Source organism: Ammodytes marinus (genome assembly GCF_949987685.1).
Source record: "Ammodytes marinus genome assembly, chromosome: 1".
NCBI lineage: Eukaryota > Metazoa > Chordata > Actinopteri > Uranoscopiformes > Ammodytidae > Ammodytes > Ammodytes marinus.
This window is the reverse complement of record NC_137230.1, coordinates 8,059,637-8,082,845: the sequence shown is the minus strand read 5'-3', so window position 1 is coordinate 8,082,845 and position 23,209 is coordinate 8,059,637. Positions and strand designations below refer to the sequence as shown.

Here is a 23,209-nt window from a genome sequence, read left to right as displayed (position 1 = left end):
ATGTGTTGGATTGCTTTGTGGTGAAATATGCGTCCAGGGTGGAACCAGAGAGAAAAAAGCATTTTAAAATGTTGTTTGATTAGTGTGGACCTTGGTTGTTTGAGATTGGAGGTGAATTACAACACTTTTCCATCCATTCCATGTATGCAAGAACTTTGCATACACACAACATAGTAGTACTAGTTCAATGCTTACACTCAAATAGATGTTATGCTTATTTCACTATAATGGGGATTTAAAGGCATAATAGGCGATTTAATCTAGAACACTTTTTTTCAAAACCAGCAACTCACCTACATCTACTCACCATCCGCTACCTGTCTGTAGTGTGTTGATGCTCTAAGAAAGTTGGGTGTTTACACACAGCCGCAGCTTAACTGACTTGGATCTAAAAAAGCCTGGCTCAGAGCCAGCAGCTGTTTATGTGTAACATGGCCGCGGCCTGAACATCATTGATAGACGTTTCGGGGAATCATTGGGAAACGTTTACCAAACGATTGCTGGAGATCGTTAAGTGTGCCTTTTATAAAGGGAGCTGTAAATAGCAAACAAATCTGTTTAACATTAATCAGATAATGAAAATTTGTTGGACGGTACCCATCCCAAACAAGTGCATATAGTCCAAATAGCCTCTCCATTGGCACTAACAAAGCAAGAATGACAATAAACTGCCATTAATGTCTCTTTAATATCTTTTTTTGAGGCTCACACAGCCTGACATTTATTTTGTACCTCTTAATTTGTCATTATTAATATTCTCAGTAAGATCAACTTTGGCAAATGGGCAAAGGCTTGTTATGACTGTTGCCGATGGCGGTGTTTTTGAACACCACTCTGTGTAATTCTCTGTCTGCGATCCATTGGGTGCTTGCTGGCTTGCACCATGTTACGTAACTGCAAGAGCGGCAAAACCCTGAATGTTGAATCTCCGTCAGCTGATGATCGGCAGAGCGGCAGATAATGTGACTGAGGCTGTTGAAAAGGAGTGGACCGATAGATAGGTGTGCAAGAAAAAGCTAACCAAGAAGTACAGTACTTACCAACATGTAGGCCAGACATGTAAATCACTGTACAACAATATACGTAACCAACATTTAGAGCAAAAGTGAAATGGATTTCTTCACAACTTCTAAACGGTCACCACAGTAATCTCTCCATTGGGATTCGGCCATGCAGAGCCAAATTGGAAATATAGCAGTCCACATTGTTTACCGTGTACAGTCGGCGCTTTGTTTTCTTGCTGCACAAGCCTTCAATTCAGGTTGGAAGTTTGTCCGTCCTTCACAAGTCACCACTGTACCGCTTGTGTTTTTTTTCCCCCGTCACCGCCACGCTTCATCGACAAACTGTCCTACCACAGAAGCTCAGTGGAACTATCTGCCAATTCTATGAAGTCATCCAAGTCACGTGATGCATACACACGGTAAATGATGCTTACAGAATGCCCGACCTTGAGTATAAAAGTATTTATTTTTGTAAATATGAGAAAGGGTAAGTGACGAGCCGTAATGCAACATAATGCGACCATGTGGTAGTCCCAGCGATGATGTTTTGATTTATCTTTTCTTGATTCATAGTCACTGGAACACAGCATCTCATTGTCTCACTGACACAAAAACAAACTCCATAGATTTATGGCCCGCGGGATGCCAACAAAACAAAAGCATAAAGGGAGTGGAGGAGGAGGGGGGGATTCTTTTTGCTTGGTATGGCTCTGTCTATTTCAATCTGTTCCTGAAATCATTATGAGGCTATAGCACTGGGACTGTATGTACGTATGTGGATCATAAAGAGTGTGTGTGTTTTATGGGTTGATTTTTTTATGTTTCAGGGTTGTCTGTCCGTCCTTCTTTCTGGACCATTATTTTGAATGCAATATCTCTTTGAGGAATATCCTTCAAACTGTGCACACATGTCCACTCGTCATAGACCATGTCATAGATCAAAGGTCAAGGTCACTGTGACCTCTTGCCTCAGGAAGGCAATATCTCAAGAACGCTTTGAGGGATTTTATTCAAAGTTCGACAAATGTCCAAGGATGAAGTGATTCGATATTGATAAACTGATAAGATACTCTAGGTCAAACGTTACTGTGACCTTACATATTGTCAGATCCAATGGCTGTGTACCATATTGTAGCTTCTTAGGAGCTTTACCTTTTTTAAAGCATTGCCTACCAGCAGCACTGTACTTTTTCTGGCAATTGGGCATGGCCAGGCGATAGTTCTAGTTGTTTTCTGGCTATCTGTCTGCAAATAACTTTGCAACAGTCTTGTGCACCTGTGGACGGTTTAACTTGACCTCAATGTATTTGAGAGAACAGAAAACAGTCTGTCTATATTCTGCTATTGATTCACGTTGCATCACCGCTGACTTTAAGAGACCTTTCTGTGCTTGCCGACCCTCAGAACTCCTTGAGCTTTAGCTTTTGTTAACTCAGCAGGCTTGGGACCATATAGTGAAAAGACTGCATGGTGCAGCAATATCCTGCTCTGTATTGTGTATTGTGTAGGTTGAGCAGGGTCACAGACAATGCCGCTGGTGTGTGTGTGTGTGTGTGTGTGTGTTATCCTGTATCAAATGAGCTCACCTCTTTTCAGGTCACTTCATCATTGAGGCCCTCCATCTTTTGTCCTTTCCTCTCCTTCGCTGTATTTCCTTCTGTGTTTTTCTTGTCATTGAGAAAGCTAATTGGCTTATACACACACACACACACACACACACACACACACACACACACACACACACACACACACACACACACACACACACACACACACACACACACACACACACACACACACCAGTGAGAAGATGGAAGAGAGGAAAGTCAACACCGCTGGCAATAATCCAGTGCTGTCCAGTGCTGGAGGACGGGGTGTCAGGGGATTGTCTTTGGCCTATTGTTGAGGCCAGAGACAGGGGAGGTGTTCCAGTGTCTGCCCCCAGACAATGGGGCCCTTAGAGGGGTCCTAGACTAACAAAGTACAGCAAGAGCCCCGGTTCAGATAAAAAAGCTCAGAAAGGTCATTTAACTTCACACCTTGACGTGTTTGACCCCTGACTTCAGCTGTCAGAGAGTGATTGCCTTTCACAAAATTCTGAGGATTTCTCAGGTGAAGCATGGAGGCTTGACAGATTTAAAGATGTTCTGTCCAACATGTCAGCATCAGATATTTGGGCAATTGTATCTCTTCCCAGTGTCCCAAGAATCAAGACATACTCTTGTTCAAATATGTGTCTTAAAAATATCACCAAAAGGAAAAAAGGAAAAACTTTACTGTATTACAACAAACGGTGTTAGGCTGTGGAATAACTGCAATGATGAGCTGAACATTGTGAGGCTTTATCCAAACTAAAACAAAACTCATTTAAAAGATAAAAACGTTGTATTATTTATCAATAATATATAAAAAAGTAACTGGAAGAAAAGTTTTCTACCTTTTTAACATGTTCAATGAATAGACAAAAAAAGTGCTTCCCAAACACTTTTTTTTGTGCCTAATACAGCACTTTATTTTCCAGCACTGACCATCCTGACAGCAAAAAAAAAAAAAGATTTAACATGAAATGAATGACCTCCCTGTGGTTCAAAGTTCTCTTGTGCTCTCTTCTTCCCTTCTACTTTGCGGCACATTTCAACAAACAAGCAATACATATTTATAAATACATCAAAGTGTGGCCCTTCCACCCTCGGTCTGTCGGAGAAGCCACAAATTGAGATCCATGCGCACGAGTCAGAGGATGAGATTACCCATAGAAAAGACAGGTTCTAAATACAGCAGGGCCTACGTGCCTTCTCCCCGTCGCGCCCTGGTGAACCTGCTCTTTTTTCTCTTTTTTCTTATGCTGCTCCTGTTTGCTCTGTGTATTTTTACAAGAGATGTTTATCCTAAAAAATGGCGGTTGAGCTGTAATTCTGGGCTGTCCATCCGTCTCTGTGCCTGTCTGTTGCTGTCTTTGGGGGAGGAAAGAGGTTGTGGCTGCTGACCACTAGCACAGGCTGGGGCTGAGGCTGTTCCAATAGCTACATGTGCACCGTGCAACATCTGACCTGGTTAGGACACTGCTCCCGTTTAGCTGGATACTCAAAAGAAGAATAAGAAGAACAGCTGCTTGTTGGGGTTTCAAATTGAATTTGTAGTGTGCAGTTCTGAATATATGGCTTTCAGTCCAATGGCATGCAGTTGTCTACTTCCCTGTGGAGACATGAGCTACTTTTGAAGTCCTGCAGTTTATCACCCATTGAAATAATACAGTGTCAACATAGGCATTAAAGGTCACCTATTGTGCAAGATTCACTTATTCATGGTTTTTTTTAAGTAACTATGAGTCACCGGTGTATCTAGAGACTCCCAAAGTAGGAGGAAATAACAGCCCTCTCTTTTCGCCACATTTCTGAAAAACCCATGTTTAAAAACCCAAGTAAGACTCTCCCTAATGACATCATAGAGGCGAGAAGCCACACCCCCTCATTACCAAACTAACTTAGTACTACCTCCACCTGTGATAAGAACACCCTCAGATACCCCTGAATCTAACTGACTGTTAGATTCAAACTGGCAGTTCGATTCCGGCCCAATTAATGCAGACTGGGCCTTTTGAAAGGCGGGGCTTAAAGAGACAGGCTCTAAACTGGAGCACCTCAGACAGAGGCTGAAAAGAGGATTTCCAGCAATGGTACTGCGAGAAATATATAGTTTTTTTTGATGCTACAGTTTCTAGTAGAAACCCAAATCACAATATGTGACCTTTAATATATTTTACATGCGGGTTACATTATTACATTTTATTATAATGCATTTTTTCAAAGATTACATCTTTACAAGAGTCATTTTGCTTCTTTCCCACCGCTGTAAACTGGAAGCAGGCCTCACACACACAGCCAGAAAGATGGTGCCGCTTTCCAGTCTGTGTTTCCAATTAGTCCATCTTGATTCTCAACTTTTTAAACCTTTTTAAAGCTCAGCACTTTCATTGATCTTGCACTGAAGCATTTGTTTTTCTGATTTAAAAAAAGAAAGAAAACAAGCTTAATTGAACAGAACAGAAAAATGACCTACATAGCTTTAACGGGAACTGCAGTTGGAGTTTGTCAGTATCAGTAATCCATCAGTCCACATATCAATTCATTCTCTAAACCGCTAATCCTATTCAGGGTTGTGAGGGGATGGAACCTTACCCAGCATGCAGTACTCCCTGGACTGCGTCTATCAAACGGTGAGCACACACTACAGATTAACAGGCAGAGTAGGCCTATACTGTGCCTTGCAGTAGAAGGCCCAATTTGTCCTTTGATGCTTTGACAAACACATGGTAGGCCTATGGGCTAGTTGGCCCATCTTCCTGTCTTAGCTAGTGATCGCTCAGTGCCAGCTCCACACAGCCTTTAGGGCAAATCCAGTCAGCAGTGTCAATGTTTACACTGTAGGTGAAGACGACGTAATAAAACCGACAACTTGGTGGGTACAGAGAGCTGCTATGATGATTTTTTCTAGATTTTTTTTAACATTCAGCATCAACCAGTTTTGAAGAACATCAATTGTGATATCCAACCTTTACAAGATGTATTTCTGCATTCTGCATTTTTGTTAAATAACGACTTAAGTATTCTCATATTGTACAAATTGGCCACTACCACTACCACTTTATGTGCTAAGTAAATAGTTGGTTTTGGATTCTGTGTGTGTCTGGTGTGCATCGTTTCTCATTGTTCTTTTGTTGCTAACATCTGTCTGCCAATAAAACCTTTCTGATCTGATTCTGGGAAATTACAGTCAGGGTTACTGCTGAGATGAGAGGTTTCTTGACGTTAGCATGCATTGCTTTTTGAGATCATCAGTTATCCCCCGTCCCCAACGCGTTGTGAGTAATTACATCTCTTTATATACAACTTAAAGCTATAATGCGTAACTTCTTTCATATTAATGAGTGTTGGTTACATTCAAGCCATTGCCAAATGAGTTGACAAAAAGTTGATTAAGCCTATATCCTCTACAAAACTCTCTTTGTATTTTGCAGTATGTAAGAGTTTACAAACTGGTGTTGCCCCCCTGACACTGGCGCAATGGCTGAAAAGAAGAAGCTGCCACGGAATCATTCAGTTGTTGATTCTACAGCTAAGAAAAAACCTGGACGTACAGCAGAAGGTATTAAATTCGCGATCACCAAGGCTTACTTCAGGAAGATGTGCCGATAGTGTTGTTGTAATTACTTAGAATTCCTCATGGGGGCAACAGATTAAAAAAACAATATTTGAAATCTATGTGCAAGAGCTAGCATCGATGTTTACAGCCTAATTTTATATATTACATAATGAGACATTTTGTCAATGATTAGCGAAACCCAGAGTTCAATTCAAGTATTTTTTTAGCTAAGGTCTCAGCAGCAATCGTATCAACAGTGTCTAAAGTGTAAAAAAAAAAAAAAAAAAAAGACAACAACAACAACATGGTAAGTGGCAATTAGCCTATTTTGCCATTTCATAACAGCACAACTACGGACCTGCGCTCTGTCACGTCCCCCTTAGGAAGCGAGTTGGCCTGACGTGGCTCACAGGAGGAGGAGGGTGATGGTGTAAAGGGCTGAGGAGGGGGGGAGGGGCACCAGGTTCTGACTATGTTTAAGCCCAGTATGTAGGGGCCAAGCCATTGGTCCTGCACTGATGGTAAGCCAACAGACAGTGGGCCATGTGTTGACTGAGATGGGTTTGGGGTTTAAGGGTTGGAGAGAGGGAGGGAGGGAGGGAGAGAGGGAAGGAGGAGGGAGGAGGGAGGGAGGGGGACAGGCAGGAGGGACACCATGGCAGGCGGTACGTCCCAGATGGAGAGAGACGAGTGCTGCCGGTTGTCACGTTGTGTTTGCAGCACGGTGGAAAACACACAACCACAAGTCTGGGGCTCCTGGCCGGACCTCATTATCCCATCACTTCTCTAGTGACTCACTGAGGCAGACTTCCTCTGTTGCTGCTGTCACCAGCCTGGCTCGCTCACTCTATGTTTGAGCTACTGCAACTGTTCTTTCTTTCTTTCTTTCTTTCTTTCTTTCTTTCTTTCTTTCTTTCTTTCTTTCTTTCTTTCTTTCTTTCTTTCTTTCTTTCTTTCTTTCTTTCTTTCTTGCTTTCTTGCTTTCTTTCTTTCTTTCTTGCTTTCTTGCTTTCTTTCTTTCTTTCTTTCTTGCTTTCTTTCTTGCTTTCTTGCTTTCGCTCAATATGTTACTTGCATCTTTCTACTTTATCTATCGCCAACCAAAAAGGTTGAAATAACTCTGGTGGACTGAAAAACCAAAGGTGTTCTTTGTGCATTTTAAAAGTCAACATGCATCTTTTAGGCTTGCTACTCTTTGGGAAGGAGGACTGTGCAATAGAAAGAGAGGGGTTGAGAGGTTTACATGGTTGTAATTTAATTACTCCGGACATTAAAAGCCACCCACATTTCTAACAAAAATCAAAGACAATACATTGTTTTGAGTCGTGAAGGTCTAACAAAAGGGTTGTATACATTTCCCACCTCAAAGAACATGTGTAAACATATCAACCTGCACAGTTGACATTCTGCATTGGTCTGAGGTCTTCTTCTGTGGTCTGACTTGTTGAGACCCTTTTTAAATGTCATAAAGTAGGACAAACCACCTCCATGCTGGTACAAACTGTCTTCAGCCTTGTCCACAGAGGGAGAGCCCATCAAGTATTTATACAGTTTTGGTCTTGCTTTGTCCTTTTGCCACATCTGCGAGCTTCTCTTCAGCTTGAAGACACTGTGAAACAAGGTCAACCAAACACCTCCGTACCTAAGAATGGAACATATTCTGCCACCACTTTCTCTACTGTGGAACAACTACATGGTATTCAGTTAAAGTATGTTATATCCTGGCTATGGAACAACTGAACACTTAACTGCAATCGGTTAAAAAAATGTATTGGTGGTATGAACTGCCCCATGGATTAGAATTTAGATGGAGGCTCAAGCTGTTTTAGGCAGAAAGACAGAACAAATGTGAGATGGATGACAACTGTTTCAAATTGCCAACATAATTGGATAATGAAGGTCCATAACCTTAATTTAGCAGTTGTTTGTTTGCCCAAACCTAACCAAATGTTAACCATTGCTGGCAGGAGTATTATTTTTGCCAAAGTGATTTCTAACCACTTTGGCACATTTACAAATGTAGTTGTCCTGTTGATAGCGGCTTCAGATCAGAACACTGCTATGTGTCAGTCTGGCAAGAAACTACAATTTTCATTGACATTTTATTCAAATGAATTGTTGTGTTGAACAGAGCAAATACAAATGATTGGAAATCCTCCTATGGCCTATATGTTTCTTTTTGTCCTGCATAGATTGGCTGGTTTATGCCCCCGTTATAGTGTTTCATAGCGTATATCCCATTTCAAAACTCAGAGGGTCCCCCATTACTGTCTTGCATATATAAGTGAGACTTAACCCCCAAATGTAAAAGTCAATGTATCATTAATGTATGTAAAGTAAGATGGGTGGCTTTCATAATTTGTTGAAACACCAGCTTGAGGTTCATAGAAAGTCTGCAGAAACTTTGCACTAACGTCCCATTTAGCTATTCATGTATGCTCAATATGTTTCAAGTTCCTTTCAGGAGAGAATAGCAATGCTAGAGGAGCCCACAAGACACCTCATTGAGATGTGTGATAAGTGTAAGACTGAAAGCTTTTCAGTTTGAAATACCTATAACACGTTTTCCTGACTCGAGGCAATACGTTTCACACCACTTCCTCTGTGGTGAATATCGGTGTCTATTTTCTCAATGATAACTCCCCACTAGCCCGGCTGTCGTAAGGGATGATCAGTCAGGTAATGTTGTGACCTGAAGGCCTCTACTGTCAGCTGTCCCCTGTGCCTCACCCATTAACATCAGACAGATAAAAAAGGAAAAAGCAGTCCAGCTCCAGAGGTCGTGAAAAGAGCTAGCTATGAATGGAGTATAGTGCTGACTGGGAGGTTTCTGTCAAACATAACCTCTTTATATCACCTGTCATCTGACGCCTGCAACTCTTTGTCTGTGTAAAGCCATTAAGCAGCTATCTGAGCCCGCCGGGGCGCCTTTCCACACCGAAACAAACGCCCTCTGTTATTCTTTACCTGGAGTTCCTGGGGGAAATGGAGTGAGGTAATGCTGCTCCGCTTACATGATACGTTGAACTTGTAGATATACTGTATGCTCTCTGTCTGTCACACACACACACACACACACACACACACACACACACACACACACACACACACACACACACACACACACACACACACACACACACACACACACACACACACACACACACACACACACATGCATCCAAGATTGTCTTTACCTGTTTGCATGTATATGGATACAAATGCACACTGATATGGCATAAAGCTTTTATTGTCAGATGGATAAACAGAATGGGTCGCACTGTACCATGTCAGCCTTTTCTTTCTCGGACAAACTCCCACAAAGTAAGTCTGTAATAGGTGCTTGACTACAGCTGCAGGTTCTTCCACCAAATCTGCCCCCCCCCCCCCTCCATCTTATCTCCAGCTCAGGCTTGCCCTATACTTGTGGAGCATTAAGATATCAAAGGATTACCCTGTATATATTTTAGGGTCCAGTAAGGGCTTATTTAGGGGTTTTTCTTATTTGCATTGGAGTGTGGATGAGGGGAGGGGTTGACAGCTACTTGGATTTAGCAATAAGCATAGTTTATTCCTTCCAGGCTAACAGTCACCCTTCTAATCACTGACACACAATACAAGGCCAAATACAATACAATGTTTCCACATCTGCCAAACTGTGTCTCTGTGTGTGTGAGCTACAGGCAAAACTGAGAATACATTGGTATCTGAAAAACTCAAGACTTTGTTGCGAGGATTTTTTTTTTTTTACAAAATATAATGTAATGTTTACAAATGGTAAGGAAGTATTTTCTTTCGTTTTAAGTAACCCAGAAATAGCTAACTGCAGAGTTAACTGCTAAAAGGATATCCGTGTAGTTACAGTGAATCAAATGCAACCAACTCTAAATATCAATATCATGCACATCAAATTATTTCATAAACACAATGTCTGGAATGCTTTTTCTGTGAACAGTGAGTCTGTCAGTGGTTATGTGGCTGAGGAGACGGTCACACAAGCCTTTTAAATATGATATATACGTTGCATACTGTGTGTTCTATATAAATGACACGCATAATGTAACTGTAGAACAGATTAAAACCATGGATTCTAGGCATCTGTAAAACAACAGATGTGTTTTAATCCAGGGTGGGTGGGCCTGAAAGTGCTTAGCAGGAAAACCTCAAGCTGCCTTTCAAAGTCAAGTTTTAAGAGAAGACAACAACACTGCAGCATTGAAATGATGCTATTGATGTACTTCAGTTTTTTTGTTTTTTTTTCACTTCAGACATTTCCAGTTGAGTGAATGAGCAAGACAGTGAACCTTTATGGTCCTCAGTATTACTTCCCAAGTGTTTTTACTGGTTAGGAATATAAAGTCTTCAAAATAAAGATATGGGCTCACACTCTCAGACAAAAAAAGTACTATTGTGCATAGTTGACAAATACATGTGTATGAGTAGGGGGACAGGATTTTAGGTGCAGTTCACCAAAATATACTGACTGCCCAAGCATCATTGCACAGTCTGTACTTTGTTATAGTATACTTTGTGGTTCAATGTTTGTTTAAACAGTATGTTTGTCATGACTTTAAGTGGTCCTATGGAGTTCTCTTGTATACAAGCTTAAGTTCTCTTTACATTCAGTGTTTCTGACCAAAATGCATTGTGTGTATCTTAGTGGTCTGTTAATTGCATTGAGTTAATTTACCTTCTCATGAAACATCAACTAGCGTAGCAAATTTCTAAAATTATTTTAAATAATGCATTGTTTAAATCCATGTTGACTGGACTTTTCCTACATTTGTTTGCAGGTTTTGGATGACAAATGGTCAAGAACAAGTCAAACAGCGGTACAGCGTGAAGTGAATGGCAGGATGTGCCAGGAGTCTTTGTGTGTGCATGCACGGAGCACATTAAACAGGGACCAGCTCACAAAAACATTGCTCCATAGACATAGTATATTAAAAAGTCTACTAAAGTACATACTGTCTAGTAGGGGAGAGTGGGGTGAGATGTGCCACTTTTTACACGAAGTGATTAAAGTGAGGCCTTGACAGTAAAGTCTTCATCTCAAATATGTACATATATTTCAGGGTGTTGTGCATCCCCGGCAACAATAACTTTGGATCTGAAATAAACTGTTTAAGAAATATAGCTTTCAGAAAAAAAAGTTGTCTTGTGGCACAACTTGCCCCCGGTGTGGTGTAAGTTGTGCCTTTGGAGAGAATACCATGGGGTAAATTGTGCCATTGATATATATCTCATAAACTGTAATGCAAGACAAATCCATTAGACAATCAATTATTTAAGGTTTATTTGAAGTAAATAAAGTAAATATTTTACAAAGATTGAAGGACAATTTTCTTAAACAAGGCCTAGCAGATCTAATGGTTTTACCTGCAAAGCTCACAATGACAAAGTCACCATCATCATCTTTCTGGCCATCTGAACTCTCATCAGTGGTGTCGTTAAGTGGAATGGAGATGTCAGTATCTTCTGAGCTACTGTAGACAATCACTTTCTTTTGGTTACCAGCGTATACAGCCATGCCAATGGCACAACTCTCAGAAATTTACTTTTCACTAGCTGCTCTGCCCTTGTAGAACCAACTGCCACCTGGCATATGCGATTCCCTCTCCATTTCTGCCTTTAAATCAAGGCTCAAAACCCATCTGTACACCCTGGTTTTTCCTCCCCATTAACTATCTTACCTCTGCACAACTACCTTTGTTTATATGTGGATGTCTGGGCTTTATGTCTTTTATTTTTGTTATTGTTATTTTACCATAAATGTGCCTTTATAAATACATTTTACTTACGTACTTACTTATAACTCACCCCAGGCCCCCTGGCACAAATCACCCCAACCCCAGAATTTTGGATAATAAGCATGATGCAGCAGTTTAGGGCTGACATCGTGCTAACTATATAGACACAAAGTGTAGCATACTAAAGCACTAAAACATGTGTCAAATGTTTTCAAACGTGTCTATAATTGTTCAGACACAATAATCAAAAAACCTTGATCATGGAAATTTTACTTTGAAAGGCAAAAAACTGTTTTTTGAGCTTAAATGTGCTATATCTTATTCCATGTTTCTCCCTTCTTTACAGGATGAGTCAAATGGATGGCTCTTCTTAAATATGTGGTCACATTTCCAATTTCTTCTATGGTTTTCTAGAAACACGGGGTGGCAACTTCCCCACTGGCACAACTCACCCCGCTCTCCCCTATGTAAAATCTTAATGTGAACTATTTTTTTTAACATTTTGTGTACAATAAATGAACATAGTTTGCAGTTAACAAGAAAGCAGCGAAAGAAAATACATTGTATAGACTGCCAAGCGAACAAAGTGAAAATGTTTGCTCTGAGATTTCATGCTTTATTTTTTTATTTTTGCAGGACATTATCTGCACTGATCAAAGTTCGGCAGGGTTAGGGTTGGCATAAAGGCTTTCTTCTACTGTAAATGAAACAACTCATTTGTCTCTGTAATGGTTTATTATTTTGCGTGAGGCTGATTTCCTTAGCTACTTCCTTATCACAACAACCTTTCAAGAAGATTTGCAATAACTTAGCATCAGCTCTGTAAAATGAGGCAATGGATGGTGCTGTGTGTGTGTGTGTGTGTGTGTGTGTGTGTGTGTGTGTGTGTGTGTGTGTGTGTGTGTGTGTGTGTGTGTGTGTGTGTGTGTGTGTGTGTGTGTGTGTGTGTGTGTGTGTGTGTGTGTGTGTGTGTGTGTGTGTGTGTGTGTGTGTGTGTGTGTGTGTGTGTGTGTGTGTGTGTGTGTGTGTGTGTGTGTGTGTGTGTGTGTGTGTGTGTGGGAAGCCTGCCACATACAGTGAAACCCCAGGGCGGCACCAGACCGTATCTAATGGGAATTAAACGGCGTATTAAAACATCGCCCAGTCATCTTTCTGCCCAGCCCCGTCCAACTGTTGGAAACTTCCTACGCTTGGCTACTGGAAAATTTCAAACTGTACAATCTAATCCGAGGGATGAAGACGTGTGAACTGTGAGCAGTGCATGCTGGTATAACTAATTGATCTAACAATATGCAGAAGATTTTAATACGATTCAACTCTTTCCGAGCTGGGTCTTAGATATGATGATCCTGTAAGTCAGTACTAGGTGGCATTCATGTCCATATGTATTCTATTGTGGCAGGTAGTGAGTGACAGCAGTAAACTCAGACTGGTTTATTAGTAATAATTGCTTTATGTTTTAATTTGTCCAAATGTGGTCTAGTCAAAGTGGATAATTCAATTGCATTTACTGAAAAGATATTGTTTGAGCAAAATATGACTGCTCTAAGGGTTACAGAGACCTACTTTAGATACAGTAAAACTCAGAAAAGTCTAACGTGTGATTATAACAAATGGGCTTTCAATGGAGATAACACTTAACAGTCATTTGGTACACCTTGTCATTGATTTTCTCCTCCACTTTTATTACAGTAACCTCCATTTATCGAGCACTTGTCAAAACATTGTAACAAAGTGTTTTACAGGCTTAATGAATGGACCCAGCCCAATGGGAGTGTCAGACACATGTGCCCCTCCAACATAAGTAAGTGCCTGGGTGACAGAAACTAGCCAAATCAATACTTAAGGAGAAGAGCCATTATTCCTTCTTTTATTGCAGGTGGGGTATAGTTCATTTAACTTTTTTTTTAAGTCTATGTAAAAGCAAACAAGGCATCCAAGACACAAAGACCAGCTGGATATTGGTCCACTCATCTCTTTGTTCTAGCACTGTGTTTAGGGAGTAGGACATTTCATCATGAATTAAAACTCACATACAATCATGGTTTTTATAGATTCACAAAACATGTCATTTCAGATTATTGGTCCAAGGAAAATGATTGACATGGATGTGGATATGTACTGTATGTGTTCAAATGCATGTCTGAATAAGAATGTGTATGGTCGATCGCTTCACACACATTTTAAAGCGCAGGCGTTAATCTGAAAATAGTCTGGCTCGGTGCCACAGGAGTAGCAGTCTATTTTTTTTTCTTTCTGCCTGGCAACAAACACCGACTGAGACACTTCAAACACACACACACACCGGGGCAGTTAGCACCTCCACCACTGGCACGGGCCCATGGTGATGTCATCAAAGACAGACAGCCCAGGTGCTGATGGGAGAGGAAATGGTTTCTTCTGGCTCTTCCCCCCTGACGCCTGGCACCTGGCTGACAACTGATGACAACTCCCTTTTCATGTAATGATCCCCTTGACTTCAAAGTGAAAGTAAGGGGAATCCCAGATCACACACACACACACACACACACACACACACACACACACACACACACACGTAAAAAGAGCATAGGGATGATTATAGATGTTATTTCCTCTTGGTAAATATCCTTTAGATGTAAAAGACTCAAATACAGGGTTTCAAGTAATGCATGTTTTACGTCATTGTGGTCACATTGTGTGAACGCTAAGACATCAAACCAGGGCGCAAATGGATAATTGAAATTCTAAATGGACTCGACTTACAGTATATAGCGCTTTTTAGCTGATTTTCTCAGCCCCAAAGCACTTTACATTTCTTACCACACACTCACCCATTTATACACACACTCATACACCGATGGCAGTAGCTGCCATGCAAGGCGCCTTCTGAACCATCGGGAGCAATTTTGGGGTTCAGTGTCTTGCCCAGGGACACTTAGACATGTGGCGGTTAGTTGGGGGTTCGAACCTCCGACCCTGCACTCCAGAGGTGATCTCCCTACCCACTTCGCCACTGCCGACTTCTAAGGCAGTCAGTGTGCACGTCAGAGGCGAAACAATCTGCATTGTCACCAGTTGATGATCCATGACATAGCAATAAAGAAACACCAATGCTCTTATATTGCTTAGAGCCTGGTTACCTTAGTATTATTACCATGATACAGACAAATGGAAAATCAGTCATTTCAATTTAACATTACACTGTCGGACTGCTTACATACTTTTATGAATGTTCAAAATCTTATGGTTTTATAAGAACCGTTACAAGAGTAAAAGCTTTTTCGAATGGAGGACTAACCGATGTGCTCTGCAAACATAATGCCACTTCTGGTAATGTTGGCTGGGGGTTGCTGGAGTTTTTAAAACTTCCCGAAATATAATAAGGAAACAGGTCAAAGATATGCTAGCCAAAAACTGTGAAAGCATCCAGGACTTCAGCGGTGGAAGAAAGCATTGAGACCATTTACTTAAGCGAAAAGGAGCACAACCACACTGTTAAAATACTCCATAACAAATACATGTTTGTTACACTTGCTCTTGTGTTTTTGGTTTTGGAAAGGTTAGAGCAAGAGAGAGAAAAAAAAGAACACCACCCACAATGCTCTGTAAATACAGGGTATCACTTCTACAGTTATACAGCCAGATAAATCCATAGCTTGACAGGGCTGATGGGGCCTGGTTACAGTTGCTAAATTACAATTTGCCTCAGCTTAAGAGAGAGAGGTTTAGAAAACGATCAATTAGCGTGATTCCAGGCTTACTCATGATAGATACGCTGCAGGAAAAGGCTCCTTTACCTCTTGACAAGACACAAGACAAGTCCAAGATTGTTTTCATAAGCCGGTGAGCTGAGGTCAGATATTCACTTAAGAGCCATTTTAACCTAATCCGTACCGCTCTCGCCAGCTCTGGGGCTGACTGATACCACAGATGCTGTTACAGAAAATCTAGATGGACCATCTGTGAGAGCTGAACTATAGCATTTCATGTCTTTGATGCTGGTGGGAGGGAGAGAGAGAGAGAGAGAGAGAGAGAGAGAGAGAGAGAGAGAGAGAGAGAGAGAGAGAGAGAGAGAGAGAGAGAGAGAGAGAGAGAGAGAGAGAGAGAGAGAGAGAGAGAGAGAGAGAGAGAGAGAGAGAGAGAGAGAGAGAGAGAGAGAGAGAGAGAGAGAGAGAGACGCCAGAAGGGCCTGACTGCAGAGGAGCTACTCAAGAGATGAGACTATATCGATGACACTGGCTAATACTTGAAACACACTCTCACAGAGACATGCACTACCTGCTGGCACACTCAGTCATCAAGAGCAACTTGGCTAGACATTTTAAAAATCAAACTGTAATAGTAAAAGTAGAGTAATTTGCCTGATTCCACTAATCCCTATATTGCAAAGCTAGCTATAAAATCTATACGCAATCACATTTTATATGTGGTCGGCCTGAACTCTATGGGCCTGATCTACGGTAATAAGATCCCAAATAAGGAGTGCTTAACTGTGCAAGCTTTCTAACAGATTGCACGTTGTTTTTTCGCAGGTGAAATCCAGCTTGCACATGTTTTTTTATACACACAAAACCATTAGTAGACCAGGCCCCTATGTGATCTATTTCTATCCACATTCAGGAGGAGTTCACACAGCAGGGCCGCTAAACAGGGACGAGTCATCATGACTGACAGGCAAACAGATGCCCTGCCACCGTGGCAACCGCTGACACAGCCAAAAATAATGCTGGAAGAACCTAGAGAAATTCACCCCAAAAAGAAAGTCCCCACAGATACAGGCAGAGAAAAGGGAAATTACAAGGTTCTGAAATGAGGACCAGATACAGGAGGACGAGAGCACAGGACAGGAGCCCAGAGCTGCAGTTTGTACATTGTGGAGCCCACGCTGGGAAAAGCATGCAGTGCCACATGACAGGCAAAACAAACAATCAAAAGCAAAGAGAAAGGGGGAGAAAATGAAAAGAAAAGCTGACATAAACTTGAAGTAAGAACTTGCTCCTCGTATGGGTTCAGTGAAGGGCTTGACTGTGTAGTAGATAGGCCCTATATTATTTTGGATGCACAGCTGGACAGCTCAGCATAGGTAAATGACATGTAATCTAATAATATCATTTGAAACAAAGTGCACCCACTTGCTCATCCAGCGCTACACTGAACAAAATGAGTTTCCAATGGAGCAACTCTGCACTGTGGCAAAGCACAGTAAATGTAAAAATGTATAAGTATATTGAGAAAAGTCTAAATGGTGACGAGAGATGCCAGTGTATTGGAGACTGCGCCCTTGTCAAGGTGTTGCTCATAGGGTGCGGTCTAGGGTTCAACCGGGAGCATGGCTTGAGCTGGCTTCAAATAGATAAAGAATACAAACAGGATGACATAGCTCCATTTGGAATAGAGCCAGAGATGTAAAATGCCAAAGGAAAAAAATCCCTACAAAGAAGTTGACCTGCTAAAGTGACACCAGGAAGGAAGATATCAAATGTAATACTCATGAATGCTCCGTCCCCGAGGACATCAAAACTGAACAATTTACATTCTAATGAGAAGCATTGATAGGGGGGGGATCTTTGGTGAGCTGCATATCTGTCAAAAAAAACAAAAAAGAAAACCTTGGGATCACCAACTTCAAAGGATAAAACGTTCTGATTTGTATGTACGTTGCAAAAGAGAGTATCTTCAAAAGTGATGCTCTTGTTTGAACAAAAAAGCCTGTCTAAGTTTCATGAGACAGCATTTCCCTTCCCCTTGAGGATTACTTCCCAAAAGTTGTGTAGCACCACAAGTGACAATGACAATAACTCCATAGCGGTGACAGCTGTGACGAAGGTCCTCACTTGATGTGGCTAAATGAAGCGCCGTATGAGCTCTGGCTGAACTTTAGAATGCCTCTTTTTGTTGTTGTTGCAAAGCATGAAGACTGTGGATGTTATCTTCCATAAATGTCTCACTTCACCGCCGGTATTGACAGCGCCAGTGATTACAGCCAACCATGCACCAGTAAGCTTTGTATTCACTAAAAATGCCGCTCACAACATAGGCCTCCCAGACAATAACTTTATCAACAAACCTATGGCAGGTGAGCATCTTTTGAAGATAGACTCGAGAGTTGACAGCCCTATTAGCTGCTCTGTGAGTCTGTGTCAAGCAGTGCTTTGAGCTGAAAGCTAACGTCAGCTAAATTCATTATATTTGAAATAATTACACTTGGAGTGGATCAATGCCATGCAGACGTTCTCCGTCATAATAAAGAACTTTGACAGCCACCTTGAAAGGAATTATTTTGCTAGGCCTTGGAAATGTTCAGATGTCATCAGAATGTATGTGTGTGTGTGTGTGTGTGTGTGTGTGTGTGTGTGGGTATATTTTTTGCGCTGAACTACTGCGATACCATTAACTTGTCAAAGGGGTCTCATGCCTCTGGTTCGTCTCACGTCCCGTTTTTCAGGACAGAAGGCTTGGGGGACAGATTTAATCTCAGTGTGGTCTCTAAATCTCACAATCTTTTTCCATCCCCGGCCAGACAAAAAAACCCACATATTATATTTTCGGCTGCAACCAGATATGTTGTATTGCTTTTGGGAAACAAACAACAGACATACTGACCAGACAGTCTGGGGAACAGGAGGGAGAGACACATTATGAGAATGCTATACGGGCTTCAGGCAACTCGGTTTTAGCGTGCCGTAAATAAGCACATTGTCAACACACAGTGGCACATTGCAATATGCACTGGGGGTTACACTGTCCAGATTGTGAAACATCTGTAGCCACCATGCAACAATACAAATTATATATTTTTTTTGGAGGTTGGGAAAAGAGAATGGTTCATGCTCAGTTCTTTCCACTGTTTGTGTTATGTTGTGGCACTGTGAATGCAACATACTGTAGGTGGGCCGGAGACGAGGGATCAGGTGGTCAGCTGGACTGTCTAACATGAGTGGCATATTGTACAGCAACTGCTCACCGGCCTTCACTGACAACTTGCGGAAACATGGTGGTTGTGTTTCTTCACAATTCAATTCAAGGGGGGCTTTATTGGCGTGGATAACAAAATGCAACATTGCCAAAGCAATTGTGCAATACAAAAAATAATTGTGCATCACCACTTTTTACAGGTGACATGTGCAATTACTTCCCTTCCAAAGTGAAGCATTGGAAATCTCCAAGCAACCTCAGACCTGAGACACTCAGGTTGCCAAGTCAAGGGCCAACAAAAAGGTCTCTTACATCTTAATGACAAGCAGACACTGTAATCAGCCAATAAGGGATATCACCATTATAAGGGTGTCTATTCCTATGAAGAGTCCTGTTCAATAGTGTGACATTTTCTATTGGAATTTAACTGAACACTCAAATTGGAAGTTCCGTCTCAGGATTCATTTTCCCAACATGCTTTGCTACTGCTGTACATGCCTAACAGTAGACTAAAGAGAAAGAGTGCCATTTTTACAGCCTCACTTCGTCAGCGTTCATTTGTTTTTCTCAAATCTAGAGAATGATCACACCGTGTCGCCCTGTGCAGGTTGAAGAAGTAAAGCCCTCAATAGTCAAACCCAGCTTTATGTTTATTCCACTGACTGGAGGAGCAACATGAGACAGTTTCTTGTACGTAATTAAGGATTGCATGGATGCTTACACTGCCCTCACCGTTGTGTGGTAGAGTGTGATGGTGCCAATCATTCAGAACACAGTGCAAAGGTTTTTCTTCAGGATTTTCCATGCCCGCTGTGTGTGTGTGTGTGTGTGTGTGCGTGTATTGGCTGTGTGTGTGTTGGAAGGCACCTTAGACAGAGTGGGGCTGAGTAATAACCATATATGAATTACTTCACAAATTCCTTCTGCTGTTGTTTAACCGGTCAAACAACACCTCTTATCTCACACAACTCCAAAGTGGCAGAACCTAATATGTTCTAGAAACAGAAACCTGCTCAGTAATTTTAAGTGCACTTGTTTTTAATTTATTAATCTATTGTAACGCATATTGTCTCACAATTTTCTTTCACCTTTTGCTCTCCATCTTCTCTACATTATTGACAGAATTTGGTAGAATATCCCCTACCTCTGGGCGGGTCAGGTCAGGGTAGGACTACTGATTTATTCCCCAGCTGACTACTGTTGAGTGTGTTAATCTATTTAAATGCAATTTATAAGTGCTCAATATTGTTAGCGTACCAAAATAAAATCTGGATCACTCAATGCATATAGGATTTAACCGCTCATTCTGTTACATTTGAGCGAGATGCTATGAAACTTTTCATTGCAAAGTGTCTTTACCTATTCTGATAGTGTAGGACCTAAATCATAAATGATAGATAGACACCATCACGTAGCGCAGACGTTCATAAGCCCCATGAGAACACTGAGGGGTTATTGAGGTGATGTTTTATTTCTGCCAGAGAAGTTGGCAAGGGCTGTTATAGGAAGCCTCATTATGCTCGGCGTAGTGTGCATATCTGGCTGCTCTCCTCAGCTGTTTGTCTGTCTGTGCATTCCAGCAACCTATCCAGGTGTTTGCAAGCCGCCAGGATAGAAAAAAGGCTACTACTGCACAACCATCTGTTCACAACAATTAGGATTACACACACACTTTAACTAAAACGAGCCAGTGAAGTGTGTTCAGCCTATCACTTCAACAGGACATTATTCATTATATAAATCTTAAATACTTAAAGGAATACTTCACCGATACAGAACCGGCGTTCTCTCATTGTAAAATTGCTATTATAATATAATGAATGAGGTTTTTCTTCCCTCAGTCTTTCCTCAGTCTTCCCTTTGCCCAGCTGTCCTGTTTATCCTAACCCTACTTTTTTTTACCGAAGTGATGTCAGATTAGTCAAATGTAGGGTTAGACAGTGATACCATAAAAACACTCTTTCTGCCTTTTCTCAGGCTAGGATGAGCCGATTTCAAAAATGTTTGCACATTTATTCTACATAGGATCTCAGAGTTCAATACACCTTCATATTCCCACCTGTGAAGTAGGTCTTTAAAAGAGTGTGTGGTCCATTTTAGCTTTCATTGACTGGGCATTGACAGTGCTGGGTGGATGTAGTGAAGTGTAATCCTGCCTTCAAGTGCTGTTTTAATTACATACACATTTTGAATGACTTGAATAAATGTTGAAAAAAACATATGAAACTTCTTGCGTTCACCACAAAGCTTTGTCATGGGAGGTCAACTTAAACATTTAGAAAAAGGAGCACGTTTACTACAAGCCCTATAAAACATCCTTTATGCTTGTGTTTCTAGAGATAAGAGCTGTACTCCTTTGACATCCAGTGTGTTTTTCCTCATGCAGCTGTTTTTATGTTTAATTCACAAGCATTTCTATATTGATTTTGTTTGTATATTCATTCAATGTAACGACTGTGTAATGTTGTAAGCTCATGATAAAACATCTCACTCACAGCTCCCCATTACACTGTGCCTGGTATGATCGCAAAAGCTTTGGGGAATCCTGCAAAAAGAAAGAAAGAAAAACGAAGAAGAAGAAAAAAAATCATCTTCTGCCTACGTATTGAGCCTTAAGCAGCATTCGTGAAACCTCATGCTTCCTTGTTCTTGTGTCTTAGCTACCAATTAAGTATGTGCAGCCCAAACACACCATCTGCAATACAAAGAAGAAGTAGGCAATGCAATATCCTGTGAGTAAAATTGGCTAGAACTCAGGAAGGGTTGCAAATTATTTTTGTTTTTGAACATAGACTGTGACCAAATGTGTGGCTGTGACACACCCTTATGAAGATGTTTTAAAGTGCAAAGAGAGCTGTGTGTCTGTTCTGTCCAGAATTTCCAGGAAATATTCCGTTGCTGAAATCACTGCTGTTGTATTTTGTGTTGAGCTTAGCAATGTAAAGCAGCATTTGCAAGTTTCATTTGCATGTATTCTGGACTTCACAACATGTCCTCGTTATAGCACCACCATCTGGCCAACGTGCATACTGTTTGTTGCCTCTGAAGTGGGGGAGATAGGACTTTTAAACCAAGTAACTGTGTAACTAAAAAAAGAAAAGCTAAACACATTTGACTGACGTTTGACATGACAATTTTGCTGACTCCACCTTTAAAATGTGGACTTCATTGTGCTAATGTGTCTGGAGTGTATGCCACAGGGTAAAAGAGCGCTAACGAGATAGAGAGGAACAAACACATTTAGTAAACAGACTGAGACTGAGGGTTGTCATAATTCATGTATGGAAGGCAAATAATGACGACAGGTGACAGACAAATCTAGTAAATGATACATCATTACCCCCTGAAATATAGTAAGGTGGTAGTATCCTGTAGCACAAAAGTAAAATAGGCTACCCAAATTGATATGAACGCTACCCCAGAAATGTAGGCTTTATAAATACAGGGAGTTTTGCATAGCAGATAGGATAAACCCAACTTTAACTAATTTGGCATTGGCTTGAATGTAACTGACTTGCATTATGGAAAAAGTTACGCACTATCTTTAAACAGGCTAGGTCTATAGTATCTAAAGGCTCTATTCCGTGTTTGTCTCATTATTATGTTTGTTTTAAATCAAATAACTTAATTTTGTTATCCAATTGAATTAAAAGAACATAGTATATCGTGGACCTGTTGAGGAATCTTTCAGAGTAGGGGAATATCCGAGGGGCCCCTGAAGGCAGCAGTAGTCCCGCTGCTGTGCCAGGAGGAGAATCTCTCTTCTCTTCTCTTTTATCTCCGCGTGGTAAATGATGCCTCGCTGTGATTGGCTGCTGCCCGCTGACTTTGTGCTCCATCCTGCACGCCGACTCTCACAGAGCCGGGCTGAGTGTAGGCTCAGTCAGCGCTCCCCGGCACCGCTACCTGCCGCTCACACACACCAACACACACACCCACGCACACACACACACACACTCAAACTCACACACTCATGAGTGCGCCGTGCGACTGTGCGCACCACCGGTTGCTGCAACTTTCCGACAACACCTGAACGAGAAACAAGCCGGGGGATCAGAAGCGCTAAAACAATGCGTGCATATTTCATTATGCGTAATCGCAGGTTACGGCTGCTTTTGCGCTCTTTAAGGAGTTAACGGGTGGAGGTGGAAGCCTGCATGCCATCACCATGGATTGCCTTTTTCTTCTGATATGGACTTTACCCATCCCGCTGGTCGGCTGCACATCAGTCAAGCTCCTGTCCACTCTCTTATCCTGGAATATTATCAAGGCATGTGGGCACTTCATTCATTGTACACACTTTACACTTTTTATCCACGTGCACCAAGTTTGGGACCAAAACAAACATTTGTATATTTTCATTGTTGTGTATGTCAACAACACACCGGTGTCCGGGCTGCCGTGGTCATTATTGGT

The 23,209-nt window shown here is 41.4% G+C and overlaps 1 protein-coding gene across 1 annotated transcript in view; it reads left to right on the top strand.

The window, feature by feature from the left end:
- Positions 1–22,961: 22,961 nt before the first annotated feature.
- Positions 22,962–23,209, top strand: part of adamts18 (ADAM metallopeptidase with thrombospondin type 1 motif, 18) — a gene marked incomplete at both ends in the record, with an annotated part of 64,930 nt that continues 64,682 nt past the window's right edge. The window contains one exon of the mRNA XM_080032379.1: positions 22,962–23,063. Coding sequence (XP_079888505.1) covers positions 22,962–23,063 — 102 coding nt within the window. The remainder of the gene's footprint in view (positions 23,064–23,209) is intronic.